The sequence below is a fragment of the Oreochromis aureus genome, linkage group 12 (genome assembly GCF_013358895.1).
Source record: "Oreochromis aureus strain Israel breed Guangdong linkage group 12, ZZ_aureus, whole genome shotgun sequence".
NCBI lineage: Eukaryota > Metazoa > Chordata > Actinopteri > Cichliformes > Cichlidae > Oreochromis > Oreochromis aureus.
This window is the reverse complement of record NC_052953.1, coordinates 82,702-102,002: the sequence shown is the minus strand read 5'-3', so window position 1 is coordinate 102,002 and position 19,301 is coordinate 82,702. Positions and strand designations below refer to the sequence as shown.

Genomic DNA, 19,301 nt, shown 5'->3' with positions numbered 1-19,301 from the left:
GTCTTTGCGATGCATGGCGCTCCCTTCACCCCAACAGTAAGGAATATACTTTTTTCTCACATGTTCATCACTCCTACTCTCGTCTGGATTATTTTTTGGTCAGCAGCTCACTGCTGAGTGATATTTCAGACACTGAGATTCACCCTATAGCTGTCAGCAATCATGCTCCTGTATCTTTAACACTAATGCACAAGAATAATACTATGCCAAGTAAAAACTGGAGATTTAATACATCACTGCTTAAAGATGAAGACTTTATTAAATATTTAAAAAAAGAATGGACTCTATATTTAGACTATAATGACACTCCCGGAACATCAGCATCTGTTCTATGGGAAGCAGGGAAAGCTGTGATGAGAGGTAAAATAATTTCTTTCTCATCACATAAAAAGAAAGAAGAAAACAAAAATATTCAGGAATTAGAAAAAACCATCAAATCCCTAGAAGAAGCCTACGTGTCCCACCAAGATCAGGAAACATTGAACAAAATACGCAAAACAAAACTAGAATTAAATGAGATTATTGATAAAAAAACAAAATTCTTAGTACAAAGACTACGCTTACAAAATTATGAACATGGTAATAAATCCAGTCAATTTCTAGCGAACCAGCTAAAAATAAATAAATAAAAAACAACTATATGTGCTGTTCAAGATTCATCTGGGAACACAATATATGACCCGAAACAAATAAACAACATTTTCAGGGATTTCTATAAAACGTTGTATTCACCACAAATAAACCCATCTAAAAAAGAAATTGATCAGTTTTTGGACAACATAACTCTTCCAAAATTATTAGACAGTCAAGCAATGGCACTGGATTCGCCACTGACGCCAGGTGAACTCCAGGAAGCCCTGATAAGTATGCCCAGTAATAAGGCTCCAGGTCCAGACGGCTTTCCTGCAGAATTTTACAAAGAATTCTGGACGATTCTGGCACCAGTTTTTTACAGAATGTTGTTGGAAATCAAAGAAAAGGGTAGACTTCCATCAAATATGAATTCTGCAAACATTAATCTCCTGCTAAAACCAGGCAAAGACCCTGTATATCCCTCAAGCTATCGTCCAATATCCCTTATAAATGTAGACCTCAAAAAAATCTGCAAAGCTCTCTCAAAAAGATTAGAGAAAATAACCCCCCTCTTAATTCATCCTGACCAAACTGGTTTCATAAAAGGTAGGCACTCATCAACAAATACACGTAGATTACTTAATTTGATAGACTACTCATGCAGTAAAAACATTGAAACTACAATATTTTCTTTAGATGCAGAAAAAGCATTTGACAGAGTTAACTGGAAATTTCTGTTTGCAACTTTACACAAATTTGGTTTTGGAACCTCTTTCATTAACTGGTTAAAAATATTATATAATTCCTCAACAGCTTGTGTCAGAACAAATGACCAAACATCCTCCAGCTTCTGTCTCCTGAGGGGCACCAGGCAGGGATGCCCACTCTCCCCTTCACTGTTTGCAATTTTTATTGAACCACTAGCAGCAGCAATTAGACAGAATACAGTAATTAAGGGCATAAAATGCAAGATCGTGGAACATAAAATCAGCCTTTATGCGGATGATGTGTTACTCTTTCTCCATAACTCACAAACCAATATCTCTGGGGCGATTGAACTGATAAACTCTTTTGCAAGAATATCAGATTACTCAATTAACTGGTCAAAATCTACAGTCCTTCCGATTAATTGCTCCTTCCATAATTCTTCTTCTACACCACTGCAATTGGGAAATATAAAATATTTAGGTATTAATGTTTCTCCCAAGCTTGCAGAATTAACTAAATTAAACCATATCCCACTTTTAAAGAAAGTAGAAGGTGATCTGGCTAGGTGGAAATGTCTACCCATATCACTCATGGGAAGGGTTGCTGCTATAAAAATGATGGTCTTACCAAAAATAAATTTATTCTCAATGATCCCAATTAAACCGCCACAAGATTGGTTCAGATCTCTAGATTCATATATGTCCAAATTCCTTTGGAAAAATAAGCCCCCACGTATAAGCTTAAAAACACTACAAAGGACCAAGGATAAAGGAGGATTAGAACTACCTAACTTTCAGCACTACTTCTTAGCCAACAGGCTTCAGTTTATCTCAGGATGGCAAAAACATACCCTCTTAGATGAACCTTGGCTTGATGTAGAACAAGCACTTTGCAATAATCTAGAGATTTCAGATCTACCATTTATCAGCTCAAACATCCAACGACATGAATGCTTCAAAAGCGTCAGCATCAGCTCTTCTCTGACAGCATGGTGGGAGTTTCTAAAATTGACGGAGTCTTCATTAATCCCATGCAAACGTACACCTATCTGGAACAACTCTGACCTATTACAAAACAATAAGATGATAAACTTTCCAGATTGGAGTGGTAAAGGAATCAAATATTTAGAACATATATTAGAAAGAACAGAATTTATTCCATTTGACAGACTAGTTACACAATATGGGATCAACAAGAAAAGATTTTTAGAATATCAACAAATTAAATCCATAGTAAAAAAGAAATTTAAACCGGGTCAAGTTGAACTACAAACACCACCAAGTGTGGTACAATTTCTTACTCTTAAAACCCCAAAATTACTTTCCAAAATATACAGAATGTTTTCTAAAACAGAGGAATCAATATCACTTCCTATTACAAAATGGGAAGTGGATTTATCCGTTAACTTAGACCAAAACTTCTGGTCTCAGATATGCTTAAACCTTTCATTTAATTAGAAATCCCAGTCTTCAATTAATTCAGTACATAATGCTACATAGAGTACACCAGTGGTTCCCAAACTTTTTTTGCCAGGCCCCCCTTTTTTACAAGAAAAATGTTCGTGCCCCCCCACCACCACCACCACCTAACCCCCCCCCCCCCGCACAAACACATCCTCCAAACACACACCCATATTTTGTTTACAAACTCCATTGCGGTTTATTTCACACCTCAAACATTTAGTAAACAATTAAGCAAATACAAGTAAATGGCAATAAATTACAGGTAGTAATAAAATATACTACTAACTCTTTTACGCTGCGTCCACACCCACACGGGTATTTTTGAAAACGCAGCTGTTTCTATGCGTTTGGGCTTTTCGTCAACACGTAAACGGCGTTATTGATTCACCGAGCGGAGATTATTTAAAACTCCTTTTTGCATTTATGTGTGGACGAGGATTACAGAGTTCATCACGCAACGACAAAGGTATGTGCCTCTTTTCACGTCACGCTGTGCGCCACGTTATTGTTTACATGAGATGAATTACAGGATGGCAGATAGAGACAAAATACTGTTACTGTTAATCTATCTGCAGGTTTTACACGCTTACATATACACACGCAGTTACTGTCCCTCCATTTAGAAAGGCAGAGGCGTCATGGTGTGATTATTTTACGTGTAGTTGTTTTTTTCCTGTGTAATAATATTCAACATTGCTGTCAATACATTTTTCAAAAAATGCCTCTCTGTGCAAAATGGGTTCAAAAACAAAAACAGCTGTGGGATACTGTTTGTCCGTGATTTGAACCGGGGAACAAATTACGGCAGGATCAGCCTGATATTATTTGTATCCCACTGTAACTTTACTGCATAAAGAGCTAACATCTCCAAAATGTCAGGAGTAGTTAGTCATTACAAGAAGTGTTTGTGAACTAAAAATCAAGAATGTGGGATCCTGTTTGTCCGTGATTTGGAGAGCCCAGCGCTGCTCCCGACGCAGGGAAACTAATTTTGCAGGGGAGACCTACCTCGGCGCTTGTGCAGGTGAAGCCAAAGGGAAGACATGCTTCACCATATTTTCTAGTCTTTGGCTTGGAAGGAAGTTGGCTTGGAAACATATTTGGCGATGCTTCATCTCCTGCTTTGCGTTTGTGTGGGAGCCCCATCAAAAACCTGTCCATTATGCTAGCAGTGTCCAAGCATTTTTTTTTTTTTTTTTTTTAATACCGCGCCCCCCCTGCAATAGCTCTGCGCCCCCCCCTAGGGGGCGGGCCCCACACTTTGGGAACCTCTGGAGTACACTATGCAGGTCATTGGATGTTCAAGATGGGCTTTATGTCTACCAACAACTGCTCACACTGCCAAACCAATTCACCGGACAATTATATCCACGGTCTTTGGTTCTGTCCACCAGTTCAGAAGTTTTGGCGCGAGATATGTGAAGACCTATCAAAGTGTCTGAAATGTAACATTCCAACTTCCCCTTTAGTGTGTTTGTTGGGCAGCTTAGATAATGTCACTAGAGAAAAGAATATAGCCCATATGGTTTTCACTGCCCTATGCATAGCCAAGAAAACAGTCCTCATGAACTGGAAAAATAAAAATCTTAATTCTAACCAATATAGAAATTATCTATTAGATTACATTAGTCTTGATACAGCCTCTGCCACCACATCAGATCAATTGCTCTGGGCTCCTTTGATCAGCTCCATCACCTAGTGGGGGTGGGGGGTCATAGTTTGGTCCCACCTTCGCTTTTGTGATTGGTGTGGGGGTAGGGACAGGCTTGGTGCGTCGGGGGATTCCCCAGGAGCATCTTCCTGGGAGGGCTCAACCCGGGGTTGCGGTCATGGCCTATTAAGGGCTCTGTTGGCTCTTAGGTGACGGTTTCCTCGTGGCTGCGTCCAGCGGGGCTAGGGGAGGGTCTGTGCTGACGGACGTGGGTTACTGACCTGGTAGCCTGGCTGCCCCTGGGTGGGTCTGGGACGGGTGTGGGATTCTGGGGGTGCTCCGTCTCTGGGCTGGGGCCCTGGCTGGGCCTTGGGGGCTTGGGGCCTGGTTTGTGTGTTGCCGAGGTTGTGGGCGGGTGGGTGTATGGGGGCCCAGCCCTGGCGCAGGGTGCCGTCAGTGCATCGAGCCACCTGGGGGACTCTTCAACTGGTGGGGGAGGCTGTTACATCTTGCAGGAGGTCTCCTCTCTTCAGGAACTCTCTCTGCAGGAGGGGGAGATATAGGAGAGGTGGAGGAAGATCTCAGCCTGGGCGTCTATTGTCTTGTGTAGTCTGGAAGATGAGTGGGTGACGGTGTGAGTGCAGTTTTCTCTGTGGTGGGGTCGGGTGGGCTGTCCCGGGCTCTGTGGGGCCAGGCGGCACTGCTGAACTGGGCCCCAGTCCGGATGGGCCTGGGCCCCCTTTCCCTGGCGGGTTGCAGAGTATGGGGGTGCCTACTGGGGTCAGCGGGGGAGCTGGCCCCAAGGAGGGGTCACTTGCCCCTCCCTTCCTTCCCTCCCCATCTCCAGCTGCCTCCCTCTTCCCGCTCCACCACAATCACCCACACATGCAGGGCCTTGGGGTAAAGGTGTGTTACCAGGGTGCAGGGGAGGCATCCCCCCCCTCTGTCCCCTTCTGGCTGCCTGTGCCTCAATTTTATCCCACAACTTAGACATTCACATTACTCACACTCTCATAACACATACATATAGGATCTTGGGGGTGGGCACGCTACACGGAATCCAAAAGACCATCAGGGTGTCCAACCTCACTCCTGCCGTCGTTGCCCACCTCTCAATTTTAAATACACATAGACATTGAGGGCTAGCAGGAGGGGCTATGCGCTTACCTGCTGCTCTTTGGCAGGTAGCTCCATGCCCTCCTGGGTTTTAAATGCACCTTAGAACACACATGCATCAATACTACATATGAGCGGACGGAGGGAGGTTTGGAGTCTTCACACACCCCCATTCTCTGTGGCCTGTTGGAGCGGGGGGGCTAGGAGGAGGAGTTGGCCGTCCGATTGGGGTCTGGATTGTGGGGCCTCCCTGCTGCTGCCGAGTCGGGGCGATCTGCTTCTCTCCACCCCAGGTTAAAGGGTAACACTACCTGGGTCTGGGTGCAGTTTCCCCCTCCAGGGGCAAGGGTACCTAGACCCGGTTCTTAGAGTACGCTTGGGGAGTGTGATTGTGTGTACAGCGTCTCTTTATGTCTGTCTCCATGTTGGGTGAGTGTTGAGTAATTGCATATGAGAGCATGAGGGTGGGAATGGATGTTTGTATCTGTGTGTGCCTGTTTGTCTGTGTCTGTATGTCAGGTCCGGTATCAGACGCCACCTCTCTAGGGACATCTCAGGCCCTCCAAGGTATGGAGGCCTATCTCCCTCCACCACTTCCCCTGCCAGTGGCAGATGCCCTCAGACATCGGTGCGTTGGTGGTTCTTTGTGTCCGGGGATGGGCGTCCAGGTACACATCGGCTCACTCCTGGTGGCTGCTTGTCGGGGCCTGGAGCCTGGGGCTTGCTCGGGCCACTTCGGGGGTGGGGTGCCCTCGGCCTCTCGGCCTGGGGCTCGGTCACTCTGGCACAGCTGGCTGCCGGCGGAGCTCACGGGCACGTCACTGCAACCCCCCCTGGCTTCTGCTCCGCGGCTGCTGAGTGACCCCTCATCTGGGGCTCTCCTAAGCTCTTTCTGGGACAGTGGCGTGGCTGCCCCTCTGTTGGTCTTCCTTGGTCTCTTGTGCTCTGAGGGCCCCTGGATGTCTGGAGTCTTGAGTTCCTCCATACCTGCGTCATGCCCTGGAGGACGGGGCTATGGCCCCCCACACCCTCTAGCAGATCATTACATGAAGGAACCTTTTAAATACACCTGTGAGCATGAGCGTGCTTGTACACATGGGTGCTCACACACACAAACTACACCCTTTTTGACTCCTACCTCAAAGCACACTGTGTGCTGTCGATCTTACGTGCTGCACAATAATGTTTAATATTTAGTATTTACTGACATATTCACATAGATCATCGTGATGTTGTTTATTATGTTGCTCTTTTTTTTTCTTCTGCTTGTTTTCTCTTTTTTCTTTCTCAACAGGTGATCCAGGTGATTGATATATGTATTTTTTGTCTGCTTATTTTGTTGGTTTTTGTTTTTTGCCCTTTATCCCCGTCCTTCTTCCCCGCTGTTTTTCTTTCCCTCTTTCTTTCTCCCCTTTCTTTTCCCCATTCAAGTCTGTCCCGTATCTAGCAAGTGAAAATAAAAAAATAAAATAAAATAAACAATAAAAGGTGAATCAAATAGACCATTACGGCAGTGGCGTGTCTAGAAAATTTTTGTTGGGGGGGCCAGGTAGGGGCACAGATTTGGAGAAGGGTGGCAGATGTAATTGGCAGATAATGTTAAAAAAAAAATAATCTACCAACCGTTAACCATCATTCAATAACCCTGTAAACCTAATAACTGAATTTGCTTTTGACTCTTATTAGAATGAGGTTTTAACCACTACGGTGCAAAGTTTTTAGATACTGCCCTGATAATGTACAAGAGATACAATCAGTGCTTTGTCAGTGTTTACTCAGCATTCAAGGACAGCAATATTTGCATAGTATTTTTACTGACATATGGTGCACATATGTTTTGGGCAAAAACATTTTTGAATATTAAAATACAAACATTTTTAACATACAATTGCCAAATTAGCCAATGCAAAACTTTATCTGCCTATTAAAAAAAGAAGATGATCTTCTTACAAACTGGTGTTTGATTTTAAAACAGGGAAAAAGTGGGGAAACAAATGAAAAGACTAACATTTGAATGAAACCTGAAAGCAAGTAAATACTTTCTATGCTGCCTTATGGTAAACTTTGGTAATATTGATGTATAAAGAACAACACTGGCTGATGATGAAATACAGCCAACCAGGTATTAAAGCCATAAAGCCTTTGAATGAAAACAAACGCTGTTGTGACAGTGATGTACACGGTCTTTTTGGTATATGTATGATTTCTATCAATTTTACGTCAGATAAAAACTTTGTTCGCAAGATTCAGATAATTGTTTAATAAAAGCTAGATATTTTAAATGAGAAAAAGTAAGAAAAGTATTTCTTTGTGCCCCCCTTTCCCTGTTAATGCCCTACCTGGCCCCCTGGCAACACTTTGCTAGACCCGCCCCTGCACAGTTACCAGCTGTCAGCTACATAGAAAAGGATCCTGGTGTTATTTGTCTCTCAGAAACAGTTCATAACTTCCCTTCAACTCATCCATGTCACCTAAAAGGTAAACCTGTTTCTCCATCACCTGTTCAGCTCTGATGATTCAGTAAGGACATCTCCTGGTTTCATCTTCATGTTTCCCTCTCACCACATATCCAAACCGATATCATGACCAGCAGCTTTTACAGCTGTGGCTGTGCCCGTCCATCCGGGTGGTAGTATGAAGTAGGCACGTTGTCCACACAGCCAGGCCATTCCCTGCACCCAGTAGGTGCCGTTGCTGGGCGCGGACGTGTTTACAGGTGTGCCCTCTCCGTTGGCTGCGGTTTGGTTACAGTTGGTGGTGTTGCCTAGGGGTCTGTTACCGTTGTCTTGTCGGTAGCACATGGAGTGGTTCTTCCCTGGGGTTTGGTCCAAGAACACTGGGAAGTGAATGGACGTGTTCCGATTCGTCACGTTGAAGTTGATCCAGAAGAGCCGGTCACACGTTCCGTTGTCAAGTCCAGCGTTTTCGACGGTGATTACCTCGTATCGGGGTGGTCCCTGAAAGATACTAAGAAGGTTAAGCGAATAGATGATAGAGCTTGTCTCATCAATGATGATTTTCTTATGTTGATAGCCAATGCCCGCGAAGCTGGCAGCGCACTTGGCTTGTGTTTTATTCATGTAGTTTCCATAAAAAGTGGGATGTGTTGAAGTGCATGGCATGTGGGAGCAGACGTAACATGCAGTGTTATTAGGCTCTCCCTTAGTTCTGTCTTGTACGTAGCGGTACCATGCGTTATTCATCCATGGGTGAATGTGGTCTTGTGTCATGTCACGGAGGTGTGAATTGTCATGCGTCCATCTCGTCCGTAGATGGTGCTGTTCGTCTTCTGTACCATCCTCTAGAAACATGAGGAGTCCTGCTGAGAGTAGGAGGACAGCCACGAGGACAACAAGCGTCTTCATGGCGACCAAACACACCTAGGTCCTCAGGTGAGTAGACTACTGGCAAGAAGCAGAGGGCGGGATATACCCAATCAGCCCTCCCTTCACCAGTCAGATCACCTGAGGGTAGGGGTGCCGGCGTCTATGAGTCTGGGCTGTCACTCACTTTCTTGCAGTGGCTTTGGTGAATCCAAGATGGTCTCTCTGCTATCTTACAGGCGGTTGGTGTGGTGATAAGCACTTGGTATGGGCCTTCCCAGCGGGGCGAGCTCCAATTCTTTCTCTGGAGAACTGGAATCAGGACCCAATCACCTGGCTTCAACCTGCAAGATACCGGAGAAGATTCAGAAGGCAATTTATTGTTTAAAACAATATCTTTGTTTTCCAGCAGTTTTGACATCCATTCTGCTAGTGTAGTTTCTCTGATTGATTTATCTAAAGGTTCACTTGTGATTGGCAGTGGAAATGGTCTGCCATGAATGATTTCAAAAGGCGTAAGTTTTTGTGAACCTTGTGTTAATCTCATCCACATTTTTACTAGGCCTATGCACTCTGGCCACGGCCTTCCTGTTTCTTCCATACATTTTCTAAGTCTCTGTTTTATTGTGCCGTTAGTTTCTTTCCGCTAATCCTGCACTTTGCGGGTGATAAGCACAGTGATTTTGATGCTGAATCCTAGTGCTTCAGAGACTTTGCTGATTACCTCATTGACAAAGTGTGTCCCATTATCTGATCTTATCAGAGTGGGGATGCCATATGTTGGAATAAAATGGTTACATAAGCATTTTGCTGAAGTTTCGAAATTTAGAGTGTAAAAGTGTTTTGGAGATTATATCTCCTATCCCTCCTGTTGACGCATGGAGAGTAACTCCATGTGTCACTAAGGCTGCTGTTTTGTGTAGAGATTTTGGAAGTATTGGTTTTCCTTCACAAATCATCAAGTCATCTCTTAGTTGCGCTCCGCATTTCAGCTTATAATGCACTAAATTGACAGGTCAACAGAAATGCACGTTCAAAAGATTATCACAAAAGAGAAATTCCTCCATACAGTAAATTACTTGTGTTGCATCAATCAAGGAGAAAGCATATCACAATTTATTGTATTACCAACTAAATTTATTGTCTGATCACTGCTTGGTCATACCAGACTCTCTCTGTGTCTTTATTTTTCCTTCTCTGTTTTCACAAACGTTTCACCTATTGTCCTGCAAGCTGGAGAGTTAAATGTCAGTAGTGGGTAAATTCAGCAGTTGATAACAAAACTATTAAGTTTTTCCTGTTTTAACACCAATGTGAGATATAGAGGCGCACATATAGTGTGTGCTCTAGTGTAAGCTGCTCTTCATTGCATGTATGTGTGTGTTGCACGCTTGCATGCAGGGCCTCTGGGCCTGTCTCACCCAAAAGGGCATTTTCTTAACAGTTGCCTTTCACTCGCGTGTGTTAAGAAAGGCAAATGTGCTTGTAGCAGTTGTGAGATTATTATGCTGTCATATATTACATTATACCTGTAATCAAAATGAGTGAATCATGATACTGCTGTAGGCCACATCATACTTCTTGTGTAATCAGTATGTAGTTTTAGTTTGCATCACACTTCTTAGTTAAAAGAATTTGAAAATCATTAGATTTATTAGATAGGTTTGTATTATCCTATACTGCTGATTTACTGTGAGTTACACTGTTTCATGACATTTCATACTGCCGAGTTATGAAGAGAATATTGTATTCAGAGAGTAGGGGCCTCTCTCCTTTTTTTTCTTCTTTTTTTTTCAAAACAAGAAACTAAGTTTTAATTTCTCAGCCTTGTCACATAAAACAAAGCAGATAACCCAGCTCTCAGCTGGCTCTGGACTTATCATCATCAAGGACACAAAAAGAAAAAGAAAAAGCTGCTGCCAGAAACAAAGCAGAAGTGTGAGGAAAAAACTGAGCTCACAGACAGCTGCATGTGTGACCTTTAATATGCAGCTTCTGCTCTAAAAACAAATAAAAAAAAAAAAAAAAGTGTAACTTGCTCATCAGCTTGGTAGTGTCCACATATTTAATTCATTTTATTCAGCTTCTCAAACCTGTAGCTTTAGCTGTTGTATACAGGGTTTGGCTTATTAGTTGTTAGTATAGGTTTGCTCTTCATCTTAACAAAGTCTCATCTAAGATGACAGGTTTACAACCAGGTCAAGTGTCTATATGCACCTGATTAGTGTAGTTATTTCCTTATTTTCTTCATCTCCTATATCATTGTACTGAGTTTGAGCAAACCTTAAGCTTGAATCAGACTACTTTTAACAATCTTCCACCTCGCATCATAACTGACTGAGGTGCCTCTTCCTATTAATAGTATGTCATTATTAATGTTATCATTGTATTGTTTTTCCTTTTTTATAACAGCAATAGTATATCACAATACACTACTTTACTACTAATATACAATAGTATATTAGTTTATATTTTATTATGTATCCATCATGGGTCTGTGTGAACCTGCAGCTTCACACCTTCCCAAGCTGGAGACATTTTCCTTAACTGAACAATGACACAGCCTTAATATGCCTTATGCATCTCTCTTTTTTATTTGATATATTTTGTGGGAATTATCTGGTTTCACGCATTCTATTCATTCAGCTTGGTTGTCTTCCCAATTTTGTTTCATTGCTTTAATTTAAGTTAACCTTAATTTAACCTTTTGTTTATTCCACTTCATTCCTCTTTCCATGCTTTAAAATATTACAACTCTTGTGTATGCTTTGATTTCTTTTTAGCTTCCTTTTCAGTATTTATTTCTGCTTGGAGGGTTTCTTTTAATTTAGTCAATGCGGAGGGGCTACATTTTCCCTCTCATGTGGGACATTTAGTTTTCTTTGGATTTCTCCATCTATATGCACTAATTTGTCCGGCGCCTGGACATTTCTTTTCTAGCCACTGCTCGTCAGCAGTGAGTTTTGTTGCTTTATTTCCCATTTTCTTATTTGTTTTATATGTTTATTTCTACTTATTTTATTTATTTCTTTATGTATTTAGCGCTTAGTAATACACACAAACACACCTCGGGCTTTCACTGGCACGAGAACAGAGAGGTGGCTGACACGCCCTTCTACTTTTGAGCTATTCTCAAAAGCGGTGTCGGCTTTATGTGATAAAACACGACCTTCCTCTCAGTTCACCAGTACTTCAGCGACCAACAGTAAACAAATCAGTGGAATAGTTCAGCCTCCTTATTGTGCTGTAAAAATCAACTTATTCCACCACAAAAATAGACAATAAAAGACAGACAGTTTCAACGAGCGTTCACGCTACCAGCTTCCTTAAAGCGAGCGTAGTGCTTCCAGCCTCTCTTGGGCGAGCTTATAGGCCTATTTTTACCCTTTCGGGGAGCTACCAATCATTCTTAGACGAGCTCAATATTTATTTTACTGCTTCCAACCCTCTTAGGGCGAGCTGACTACCAGTCCTCAAGACGAGCTTAATGCTTCCAGTCTCTCTTGGACGAGTCTATTTTCTTTTAAGTTTCGTTTTTGTTTTTGCGCGAACCTTTATTATCTCAAAGTAGTCTGTCTTACCTTGGCGCTGGTTTCTTCAGATGCACCTGATCAGCCCCCGACGGTGCGGACCGCTTGTAAAACGTTGACCAAGACCCGAATTCACGCTCTTGGGTTTTATCACGCACCTAGTGCGTGAGCTGCCGGCAGACTTCAACGTGGGCTTCTCGCACCGATGGGACCTGGTGAGGCGCCTTCTGTGAGCGCTGCTTTAAATAGGCTGTCTCATCCGGCTTCGAAGGACCAAGAAATGTCGGGGGAAAATCCCAAACAGAAGGCTGCCAAAGTAAAACAGAGACACAGTGAGACAATATAATCAATCACATGTACATGGGTGAACGTCTCGAGAGAGAGTCACACCAGTACACTTCTTTATTACAGGTTATATAGGCATGTAGGTTACTGAACAGGGTGGAGGCAGTCTCCGCCTGTTCTCAGAATATAGATTGCAAATGCATATCATGCTAAAGAATATAGATTGCTTAACAGACAAATGCATATCTTGCTAAAACGTTCTGTTCATACTTAGACTAAACATCTGCTTAAGTGGAACTTTCCGTTCCTCTTTACACAGAAACTTGTCTTCACAGGCATATGATAAGCATAGGCAAGGCTTCATGTTTATCAGGGTGAATCGTCATTCAGAGTTTTACACAGTTACAAGCAAAGCATATTTGAATAATAAACAAAATCTTTTCACATAAACAAACAAAAAAGAAAAGCTGATCAGCTGATCATTGATCAGTTTCATGATTGAAGTAGCAACAGGAGAGAGAGGGAAGAGAAAGAGAGAAGAAGTGGCAGCTGTGCAGCGAAGACACAGAATAACTCCAGCTTTGTGTCTTTTTTTCATTATAGCGAAAGTACGGGACAAACTGCGTCTCTTCTCAGCTCAACACAAAACCTGTAATATTTTCTCTGAATGAGGGACCATTTCATTTTTAAGGAGCCGTTGGCAACTCTACTAACTAACCTTATGAATAAAATAAAGTTCACTATCAGTAACATCACACCACCCACCCAGCTGTATAGAAACTCTGTCATGCTAGCTAACATGATGCTCATAGCGCAGAAGCCGATGCATTACGGCAAGGCTGGGATGGTCCATTTGGTAAAGTAAATCCACTGGGCATCTTTCTTTCCCTTTAGACAATAATTCTGATGGCAAAAGAGCCAAACGGGACAGGCAAAAAAAAAAAGAAGAAAAAAAAAAAGAAGAAAAGTGTCAGGCAGGCAGTGGTGCACGGGGCCAGGAACAGAAAAGGAATCTCTTGGGGGGCGAAGAGGAAGCACAGAGGTATCGAAACACGGGGCAGGGCTGTCAGGTAAGAAACCTGGTGCAGATGGGACTCGTGCTGGCTCACCGAGCAGCTGGCCACCAATATATCATCCAGGTACACGAAAACGAAAGGCAGCCCACGCAAGACATAGTCCATCAGCCGCTGAAAGGTCTGGGCGGCACCTTTCAGGCCAAACGGCATGCGCAAAAACCCGAACAAGCCAAAGGGGGTAATGACAGCGGTTTTAGGAACGTCTTCGGCGCACACATGAACCTGGTGATACCCCCGCACCAAGTCAATTTTAGAAAAAATTGAGGTCCCGGCGAGATGGGGCGAAAAATCCTGAATGTAAGGGATGGGGTAACGATCGTTCTCCTTGGCGTTATTTAAACGGCGAAAATCTCCGCATGGCCGCCACTGACCATTCGATTTGGGCACCATGTGAAGCGGAGAGGCCCAGACACTGTTTGAGCGCTGTACAATGCCAAGCCGCTCCATGGCTACAAACTCTTCCCGAGCGCGCACGAACACTGGGGGCCTGACTGTGGGAATATAATGCTCAATCCTGTTGGCGAGCCCGGCTCTCGCGGGAGCCGGCAGCTGTCGGAGGAAGAGGTGTGCGAAGAGGAATCCTCCATCATCTGGTCCGAGTAAGGACAACATGTTTTCCATGAGCTCCAGGGCTGTGTCACCACCCAGGCCTGAGCAAGAGAGAAGCTTTTCGGCTCGCTCCACGTCAGAGAGGGCATAGCGCCGAAGAAGCAGCCCCTTAAGGGTGGCGTATTTCTCTTGGGCGGGTGGGTCCTGGAGGAGGGTCATCGCGCGACGGGTGGCTAGCGGGTCAAGCGAGGCCACCACATAGTGATACTTTGTGTTGTCAGCCGAGATGCCGTGAAGGGCGAACTGAGCCCCCACTTGCAAGAACCACGACGGGGGATCGTGGAGCCAAAAGTCCGGCAGCTTCAGCGCCACAGCAAACGCAGCTGCAGCAAGAGGTGGAAGACCGGCGGCCGCTGCTGCATCCAGAGCGGAGCCGGCATCATCCTCGACCTGTAGCATGTTCGAGTCTGGGGTCACCAATGTGGAGGTAAACAGACGACACGGAGCTCTTAGTTTTCACTTCTGCTTTATTCCTCTTCTCACATCAACTGAACACATCACGCCACAAAACACATCAACACATTTCCTCAACACTGGGTGTGAGTGGAGCCCTCTAGTGGTCCGCCAGAATCTCATGAAACACTTCTGCAAACTTCACTGAAACAGATTAAACTGAAACACGATACTTAAACACGTTGTGACCCTACACAAAACTCAGACCACCAGTGTGTTCTTGTTTTTGGTTTCTTTTCCATTATTGCACTTGCACAGTGTTTTCGGTTTCGTACCAACCTTCTGTTCAACTCCTCAGCTTTTCAGCTGACTCTCGCATCACTCCTGGCGTCACTAAAAAGGGAGAGACCTGATTACGCAAGTAGTAGATGCTGGTCTGGACAGATTTAATACTCAGTAATTCATACAGCTCTTTTAGTGTGCGAGACATAAACAGCGTGCCCTGGTCAGTCAGTGGCTGTGTCCCAATTCAGGGTATGCATGCTTGAAGTACGCATTTCAAGTGCGAGTACGTCACCGCCACGCGATGACGGCTGTCCCAATTCAAAGTGCACTTCAAATGCATACTCCAAATGCGCCGTCGATTTCCCCAAATATCAAGTGTGGTCCGGTGCACGCTTCGTGGCCCCATATATCCCACAATCCATAGCGCGGCGGTGGGTGGGGATAATTTTGCCGCAAAATACGGCAGAAGGGAGCGGCCGAAGAGTGAACTGTCAAAAGTAAGTACTGAATATCATGTCACTTATTTATGTGCGAATGTTTAAGAACATTAAAACATTACTGTTGGCCACATGTCAGCAAAGTTATGTGACATTAGTGATGTTTGTACTTTCAGCGGTAACTTGGTTTTAAAGCCTCTACTTCTAAATATATATATAGTTGACTTTAATATTACAGAGAATGTGATGATTTTATGGATAATTAAAGTCAGTCATATATCCACAAACACAACAAGCTGAAAGTCAGTGATGCTGCTCGGTTTGCAGTCCTGATTATGACGGCACAAGCAGGATTCACTGCACTGTTAATGTTAGCTATGTTATATTGCTGCCTCTGTTCGGTGGTGTCGAGTCAAACGGACTTTAACGTGTGTTTGAACAAGCTGACGGTTCACTCGTTAAGCTGAAAGAAAGATGCTTTAATCACAGGAGTCACACATGTGTCCACTGCACCATCTGGGAACTCTTCTTGTTTAGCACTCGTAATAACACAAACACTAAATCCTCCTTCTCTTGTGCTGTTTTGTAGCAGTGTGTACACCTGAGACTGTCACCTGTCTGTCTGTCCTGCACTCTCTCTCTGTTTCTTTCTCTCTGATTGTGGAATAAAAGTATGAACATGTATTTATAAGTTACGCTTGTATTTGAATCCTGCAGCTTATCACACATTTGATTTCCATGTGTGACAACTGCAAGTGTCCAGAGTGAGGACAGACTGAGGGACCCACTGCTGCACATCATCTGTGAGGCTTTGCACCCCTGATGATCCACCAGGACAAACTCAGCAGTGTGTGAGGAAGAGGAGGAGGAAGAGCCAGCAGCAGCTGACAGATGGAGAGAATAGACAGACTGTTCCCTGTTTGTGAAGGACTGCTAGGAAAGTTTAACATAACTAATTGTCTGTCCTGAATCAGTCTTATTAGATAATGTTCAAATAATGTTATCATCCCAGTGTTTTCAGTGTGGGAGAAAGTACTCAGGGCCTTCAAGTTACACACTATGAAAGGCAGCAACAAGTTTAATATTCAGAAACCTAAAGTATGTATCAGCAGCAGAATGGAGCTAAAAATAAATGTTTGTTTCAGTTCTATGAAGCTTTGAGTATTTTGGATTAGTAGCACTGCTGTGTTTGTTGCATCATATTGCTGTAATTGTTTATATGCTTTATATATTCTGAGGTAAGTTGATCTATAGTGTTACATCATATTCTATAAGGATGTTATGTGTTTGTATAGTTTCTGCCCAGTTTGACCCATTTAGCAGAAGTCGGCCTGTTTAAGGCTCTGATATCTATTCCGTATGACTTAAAGCAGTTATGACATGGTCTGATTTTATCACCCAATAAATGAATATTTAATATATCAGTCTGCTCTTCATTCTATCAGAAACAGTTATCACAGCTCGTACATTTTCTTTTTACACATATATGTAAGCATTGAGCCAAATTTAGTAATGCCAACATATTGAAAGAACAATATTTGTCTCTTATATATAATACATCTGTATATACACTGTCAGAGATACTTGTCTTTGAGTGAAGATTTAAGGTGATAGGAAATATAATTAACTGCTACCTGCATCTTTGACCCAGAGTTCAAGCTCATATATATATATATATATATATATATATATATAATCTGACAATACATATAATATTGTCCATATTATATTAACATTACCACAGTGAGATGACTTTAGTCTCATGAATAACATTAGCTAATTATTATTTACTAACTAATCTTGAAATGACTGTTCAGTACAGAAATGAAGCCCAACTATCATGTTTTACAGTCCTGCGGTCTCAACTAATCAAAGTGATGTCATGACAAAAATGAATGAACAACAAAACATTTTTTCTCCTTCATTTCTGTCACACAATGCTGTATGAAATATTTCTCGCGGTTAGTATCATGGTTGCTAGGCAACCTGAACAGCGCGACGAAGGCTAGACCGTCCCATTTCACAAGCCTCTCACTTCCGCACTTCCCGTACTTGTAGTACGCACCGTACGTGTGCGTACTTCAAGCGTGCATACCCTGAATTGGGACACAGCCAGTATCTCTTTCAGAATACCAACTTTGATCATGAACTGAAACATTGCCTGTGCCACACTCTTTGCTGAAATACTGCACAGTGGCACTGCTTCGAGATATCTCATTGCAAAAATCACTGGAACTAATACAAAGTGATATCTATTTGCACTCTGGTGAACAGGCCCAATGGGGTCCATGCCAATGCGCTCAAATGGGTCATCCATTAATGGTAATGGGCAGAAAGGCGTGTTTTTCATGAAACGTGCTTTTACTGAAACATGTATTTACCGAAACAGGTTTGTTACTGAAACACGTTTTTATTGAAACATGTTTTTCCTTAAACATGTTTTTCCTGAAATGCGTTTTTCCTGAAACACATTTTTACTGAAACACATTTTTACTGAAACACATTTTTCCTGAAATACGTTTTTACTGAAACAGGTTTGTTACTGAAACGCATTTTTACTTAAAAACATTTTTTACTGAAACATGTTTTTACTGAAACATGTTTTCACTCAAACATGTTGGTTACTGAAACATGTTTTTTACTTAAACATGTTTGTTACTTACAGGCTAGTTACTGAAACACGTTTTTACTGAAACATATTTTAGTGTAACAGGTTTGTTACTCAATCATGTTTATTACTGAAACATGTTTTTAGTGAAACAGGTTTGTTATTGAAACATGTTTTTAGTGAAACATATTTTCAGTGAAAAAGGTTGGTTACTGAAAACATATTTTTAGTGAAAAAGGTTTGTTATTGAATCACTTTTTTAATGAAACAGGTTTGTTACTGAAACATGTTTTTACCAAAACACGTTTTTACAGAATCATGTTTTTAGTGAAACAGGTTGGTTACTGAAACATGTTTTTACCGAAACACGTTTTTACTGAAACATGGTTTTAGTAAAACAGATTTGTTACTGAAACAGATTTTTACTGAAACAGGTTGGCTACTGAAACAGGTTTGTTACTGAAAGATATTTTTACTGAAAGATGTTTTTTGTGAAACAGGTTTGTTATTGAAACACGTTCTAACTGAAACATGTTTTTAGAGAAACAGGTTTGTTACTGAAACACATTTTTACTGAAACATGTTTTTTACTTAAAAAGGTTTGTTACTAAAACAGGTTTATTACTGAAATACATTTTTACTGAAAAATTTTTGTACTGAAACAGGCTTTTTATTGAAACACATTTTTACTGAAACATTTGTTACTTAAACAGGTTTGTTATAGAAACACGTTTTTACTGAAACATGTTTGTTACTTAAATAGGTTTGTTACTGAAACACATTTTTACTGAAATACGTTTTTACTGAAACACGTTTTTACTCAGCTCCTGCACTCCGAGGCCCACACAGTAACTGAAGATCAGTTATTATAAACTTATAATAAATGTAACGTGACAGTTCTGTAAAAATACTGCCATAAAGGACGGGAATGATTATAGTGTTGGTACAATAACACAGTCATGAAAACAGTCGTAAAACAGCTCATTTCTTCACTTTATATTTAACACCTTCATAAATCCTGATGACTGCAGTCTGTTTACTAACATAAGCATGCATACTGCCTCTGATATGCTCAGCTCCATCAACAGGCTCAGCTGTGCCATCTGCTCACCACCACCAGGTGGAGGTGCAGGACTACAGAGCTCTGTGACCTCACAGGAACATTATCATCCTCACTGAGAGGTTGAGTTTCATTTAAATGAGGCGAAAGTAGGAAGAAGCAACGAGGAAGGAAGACACACTGA

At 42.3% G+C, this 19,301-nt stretch overlaps 1 protein-coding gene across 2 annotated transcripts in view; it reads left to right on the top strand.

Moving 5' to 3' along the window:
* The window catches only part of LOC116316399 (dynamin-1-like), an 88,209-nt gene extending 68,934 nt beyond the window's left edge, over positions 1 to 19,275 (top strand). For both annotated transcript variants that reach the window (XM_031734957.2, XM_031734956.2), the window contains one exon: positions 19,134 to 19,275. In XM_031734957.2, coding sequence (XP_031590817.2) covers positions 19,134 to 19,236 — 103 coding nt within the window. In that variant the 3' untranslated portion in view covers positions 19,237 to 19,275. The remainder of the gene's footprint in view (positions 1 to 19,133) is intronic.
* The last annotated feature ends 26 nt before the right edge of the window (positions 19,276 to 19,301 follow it).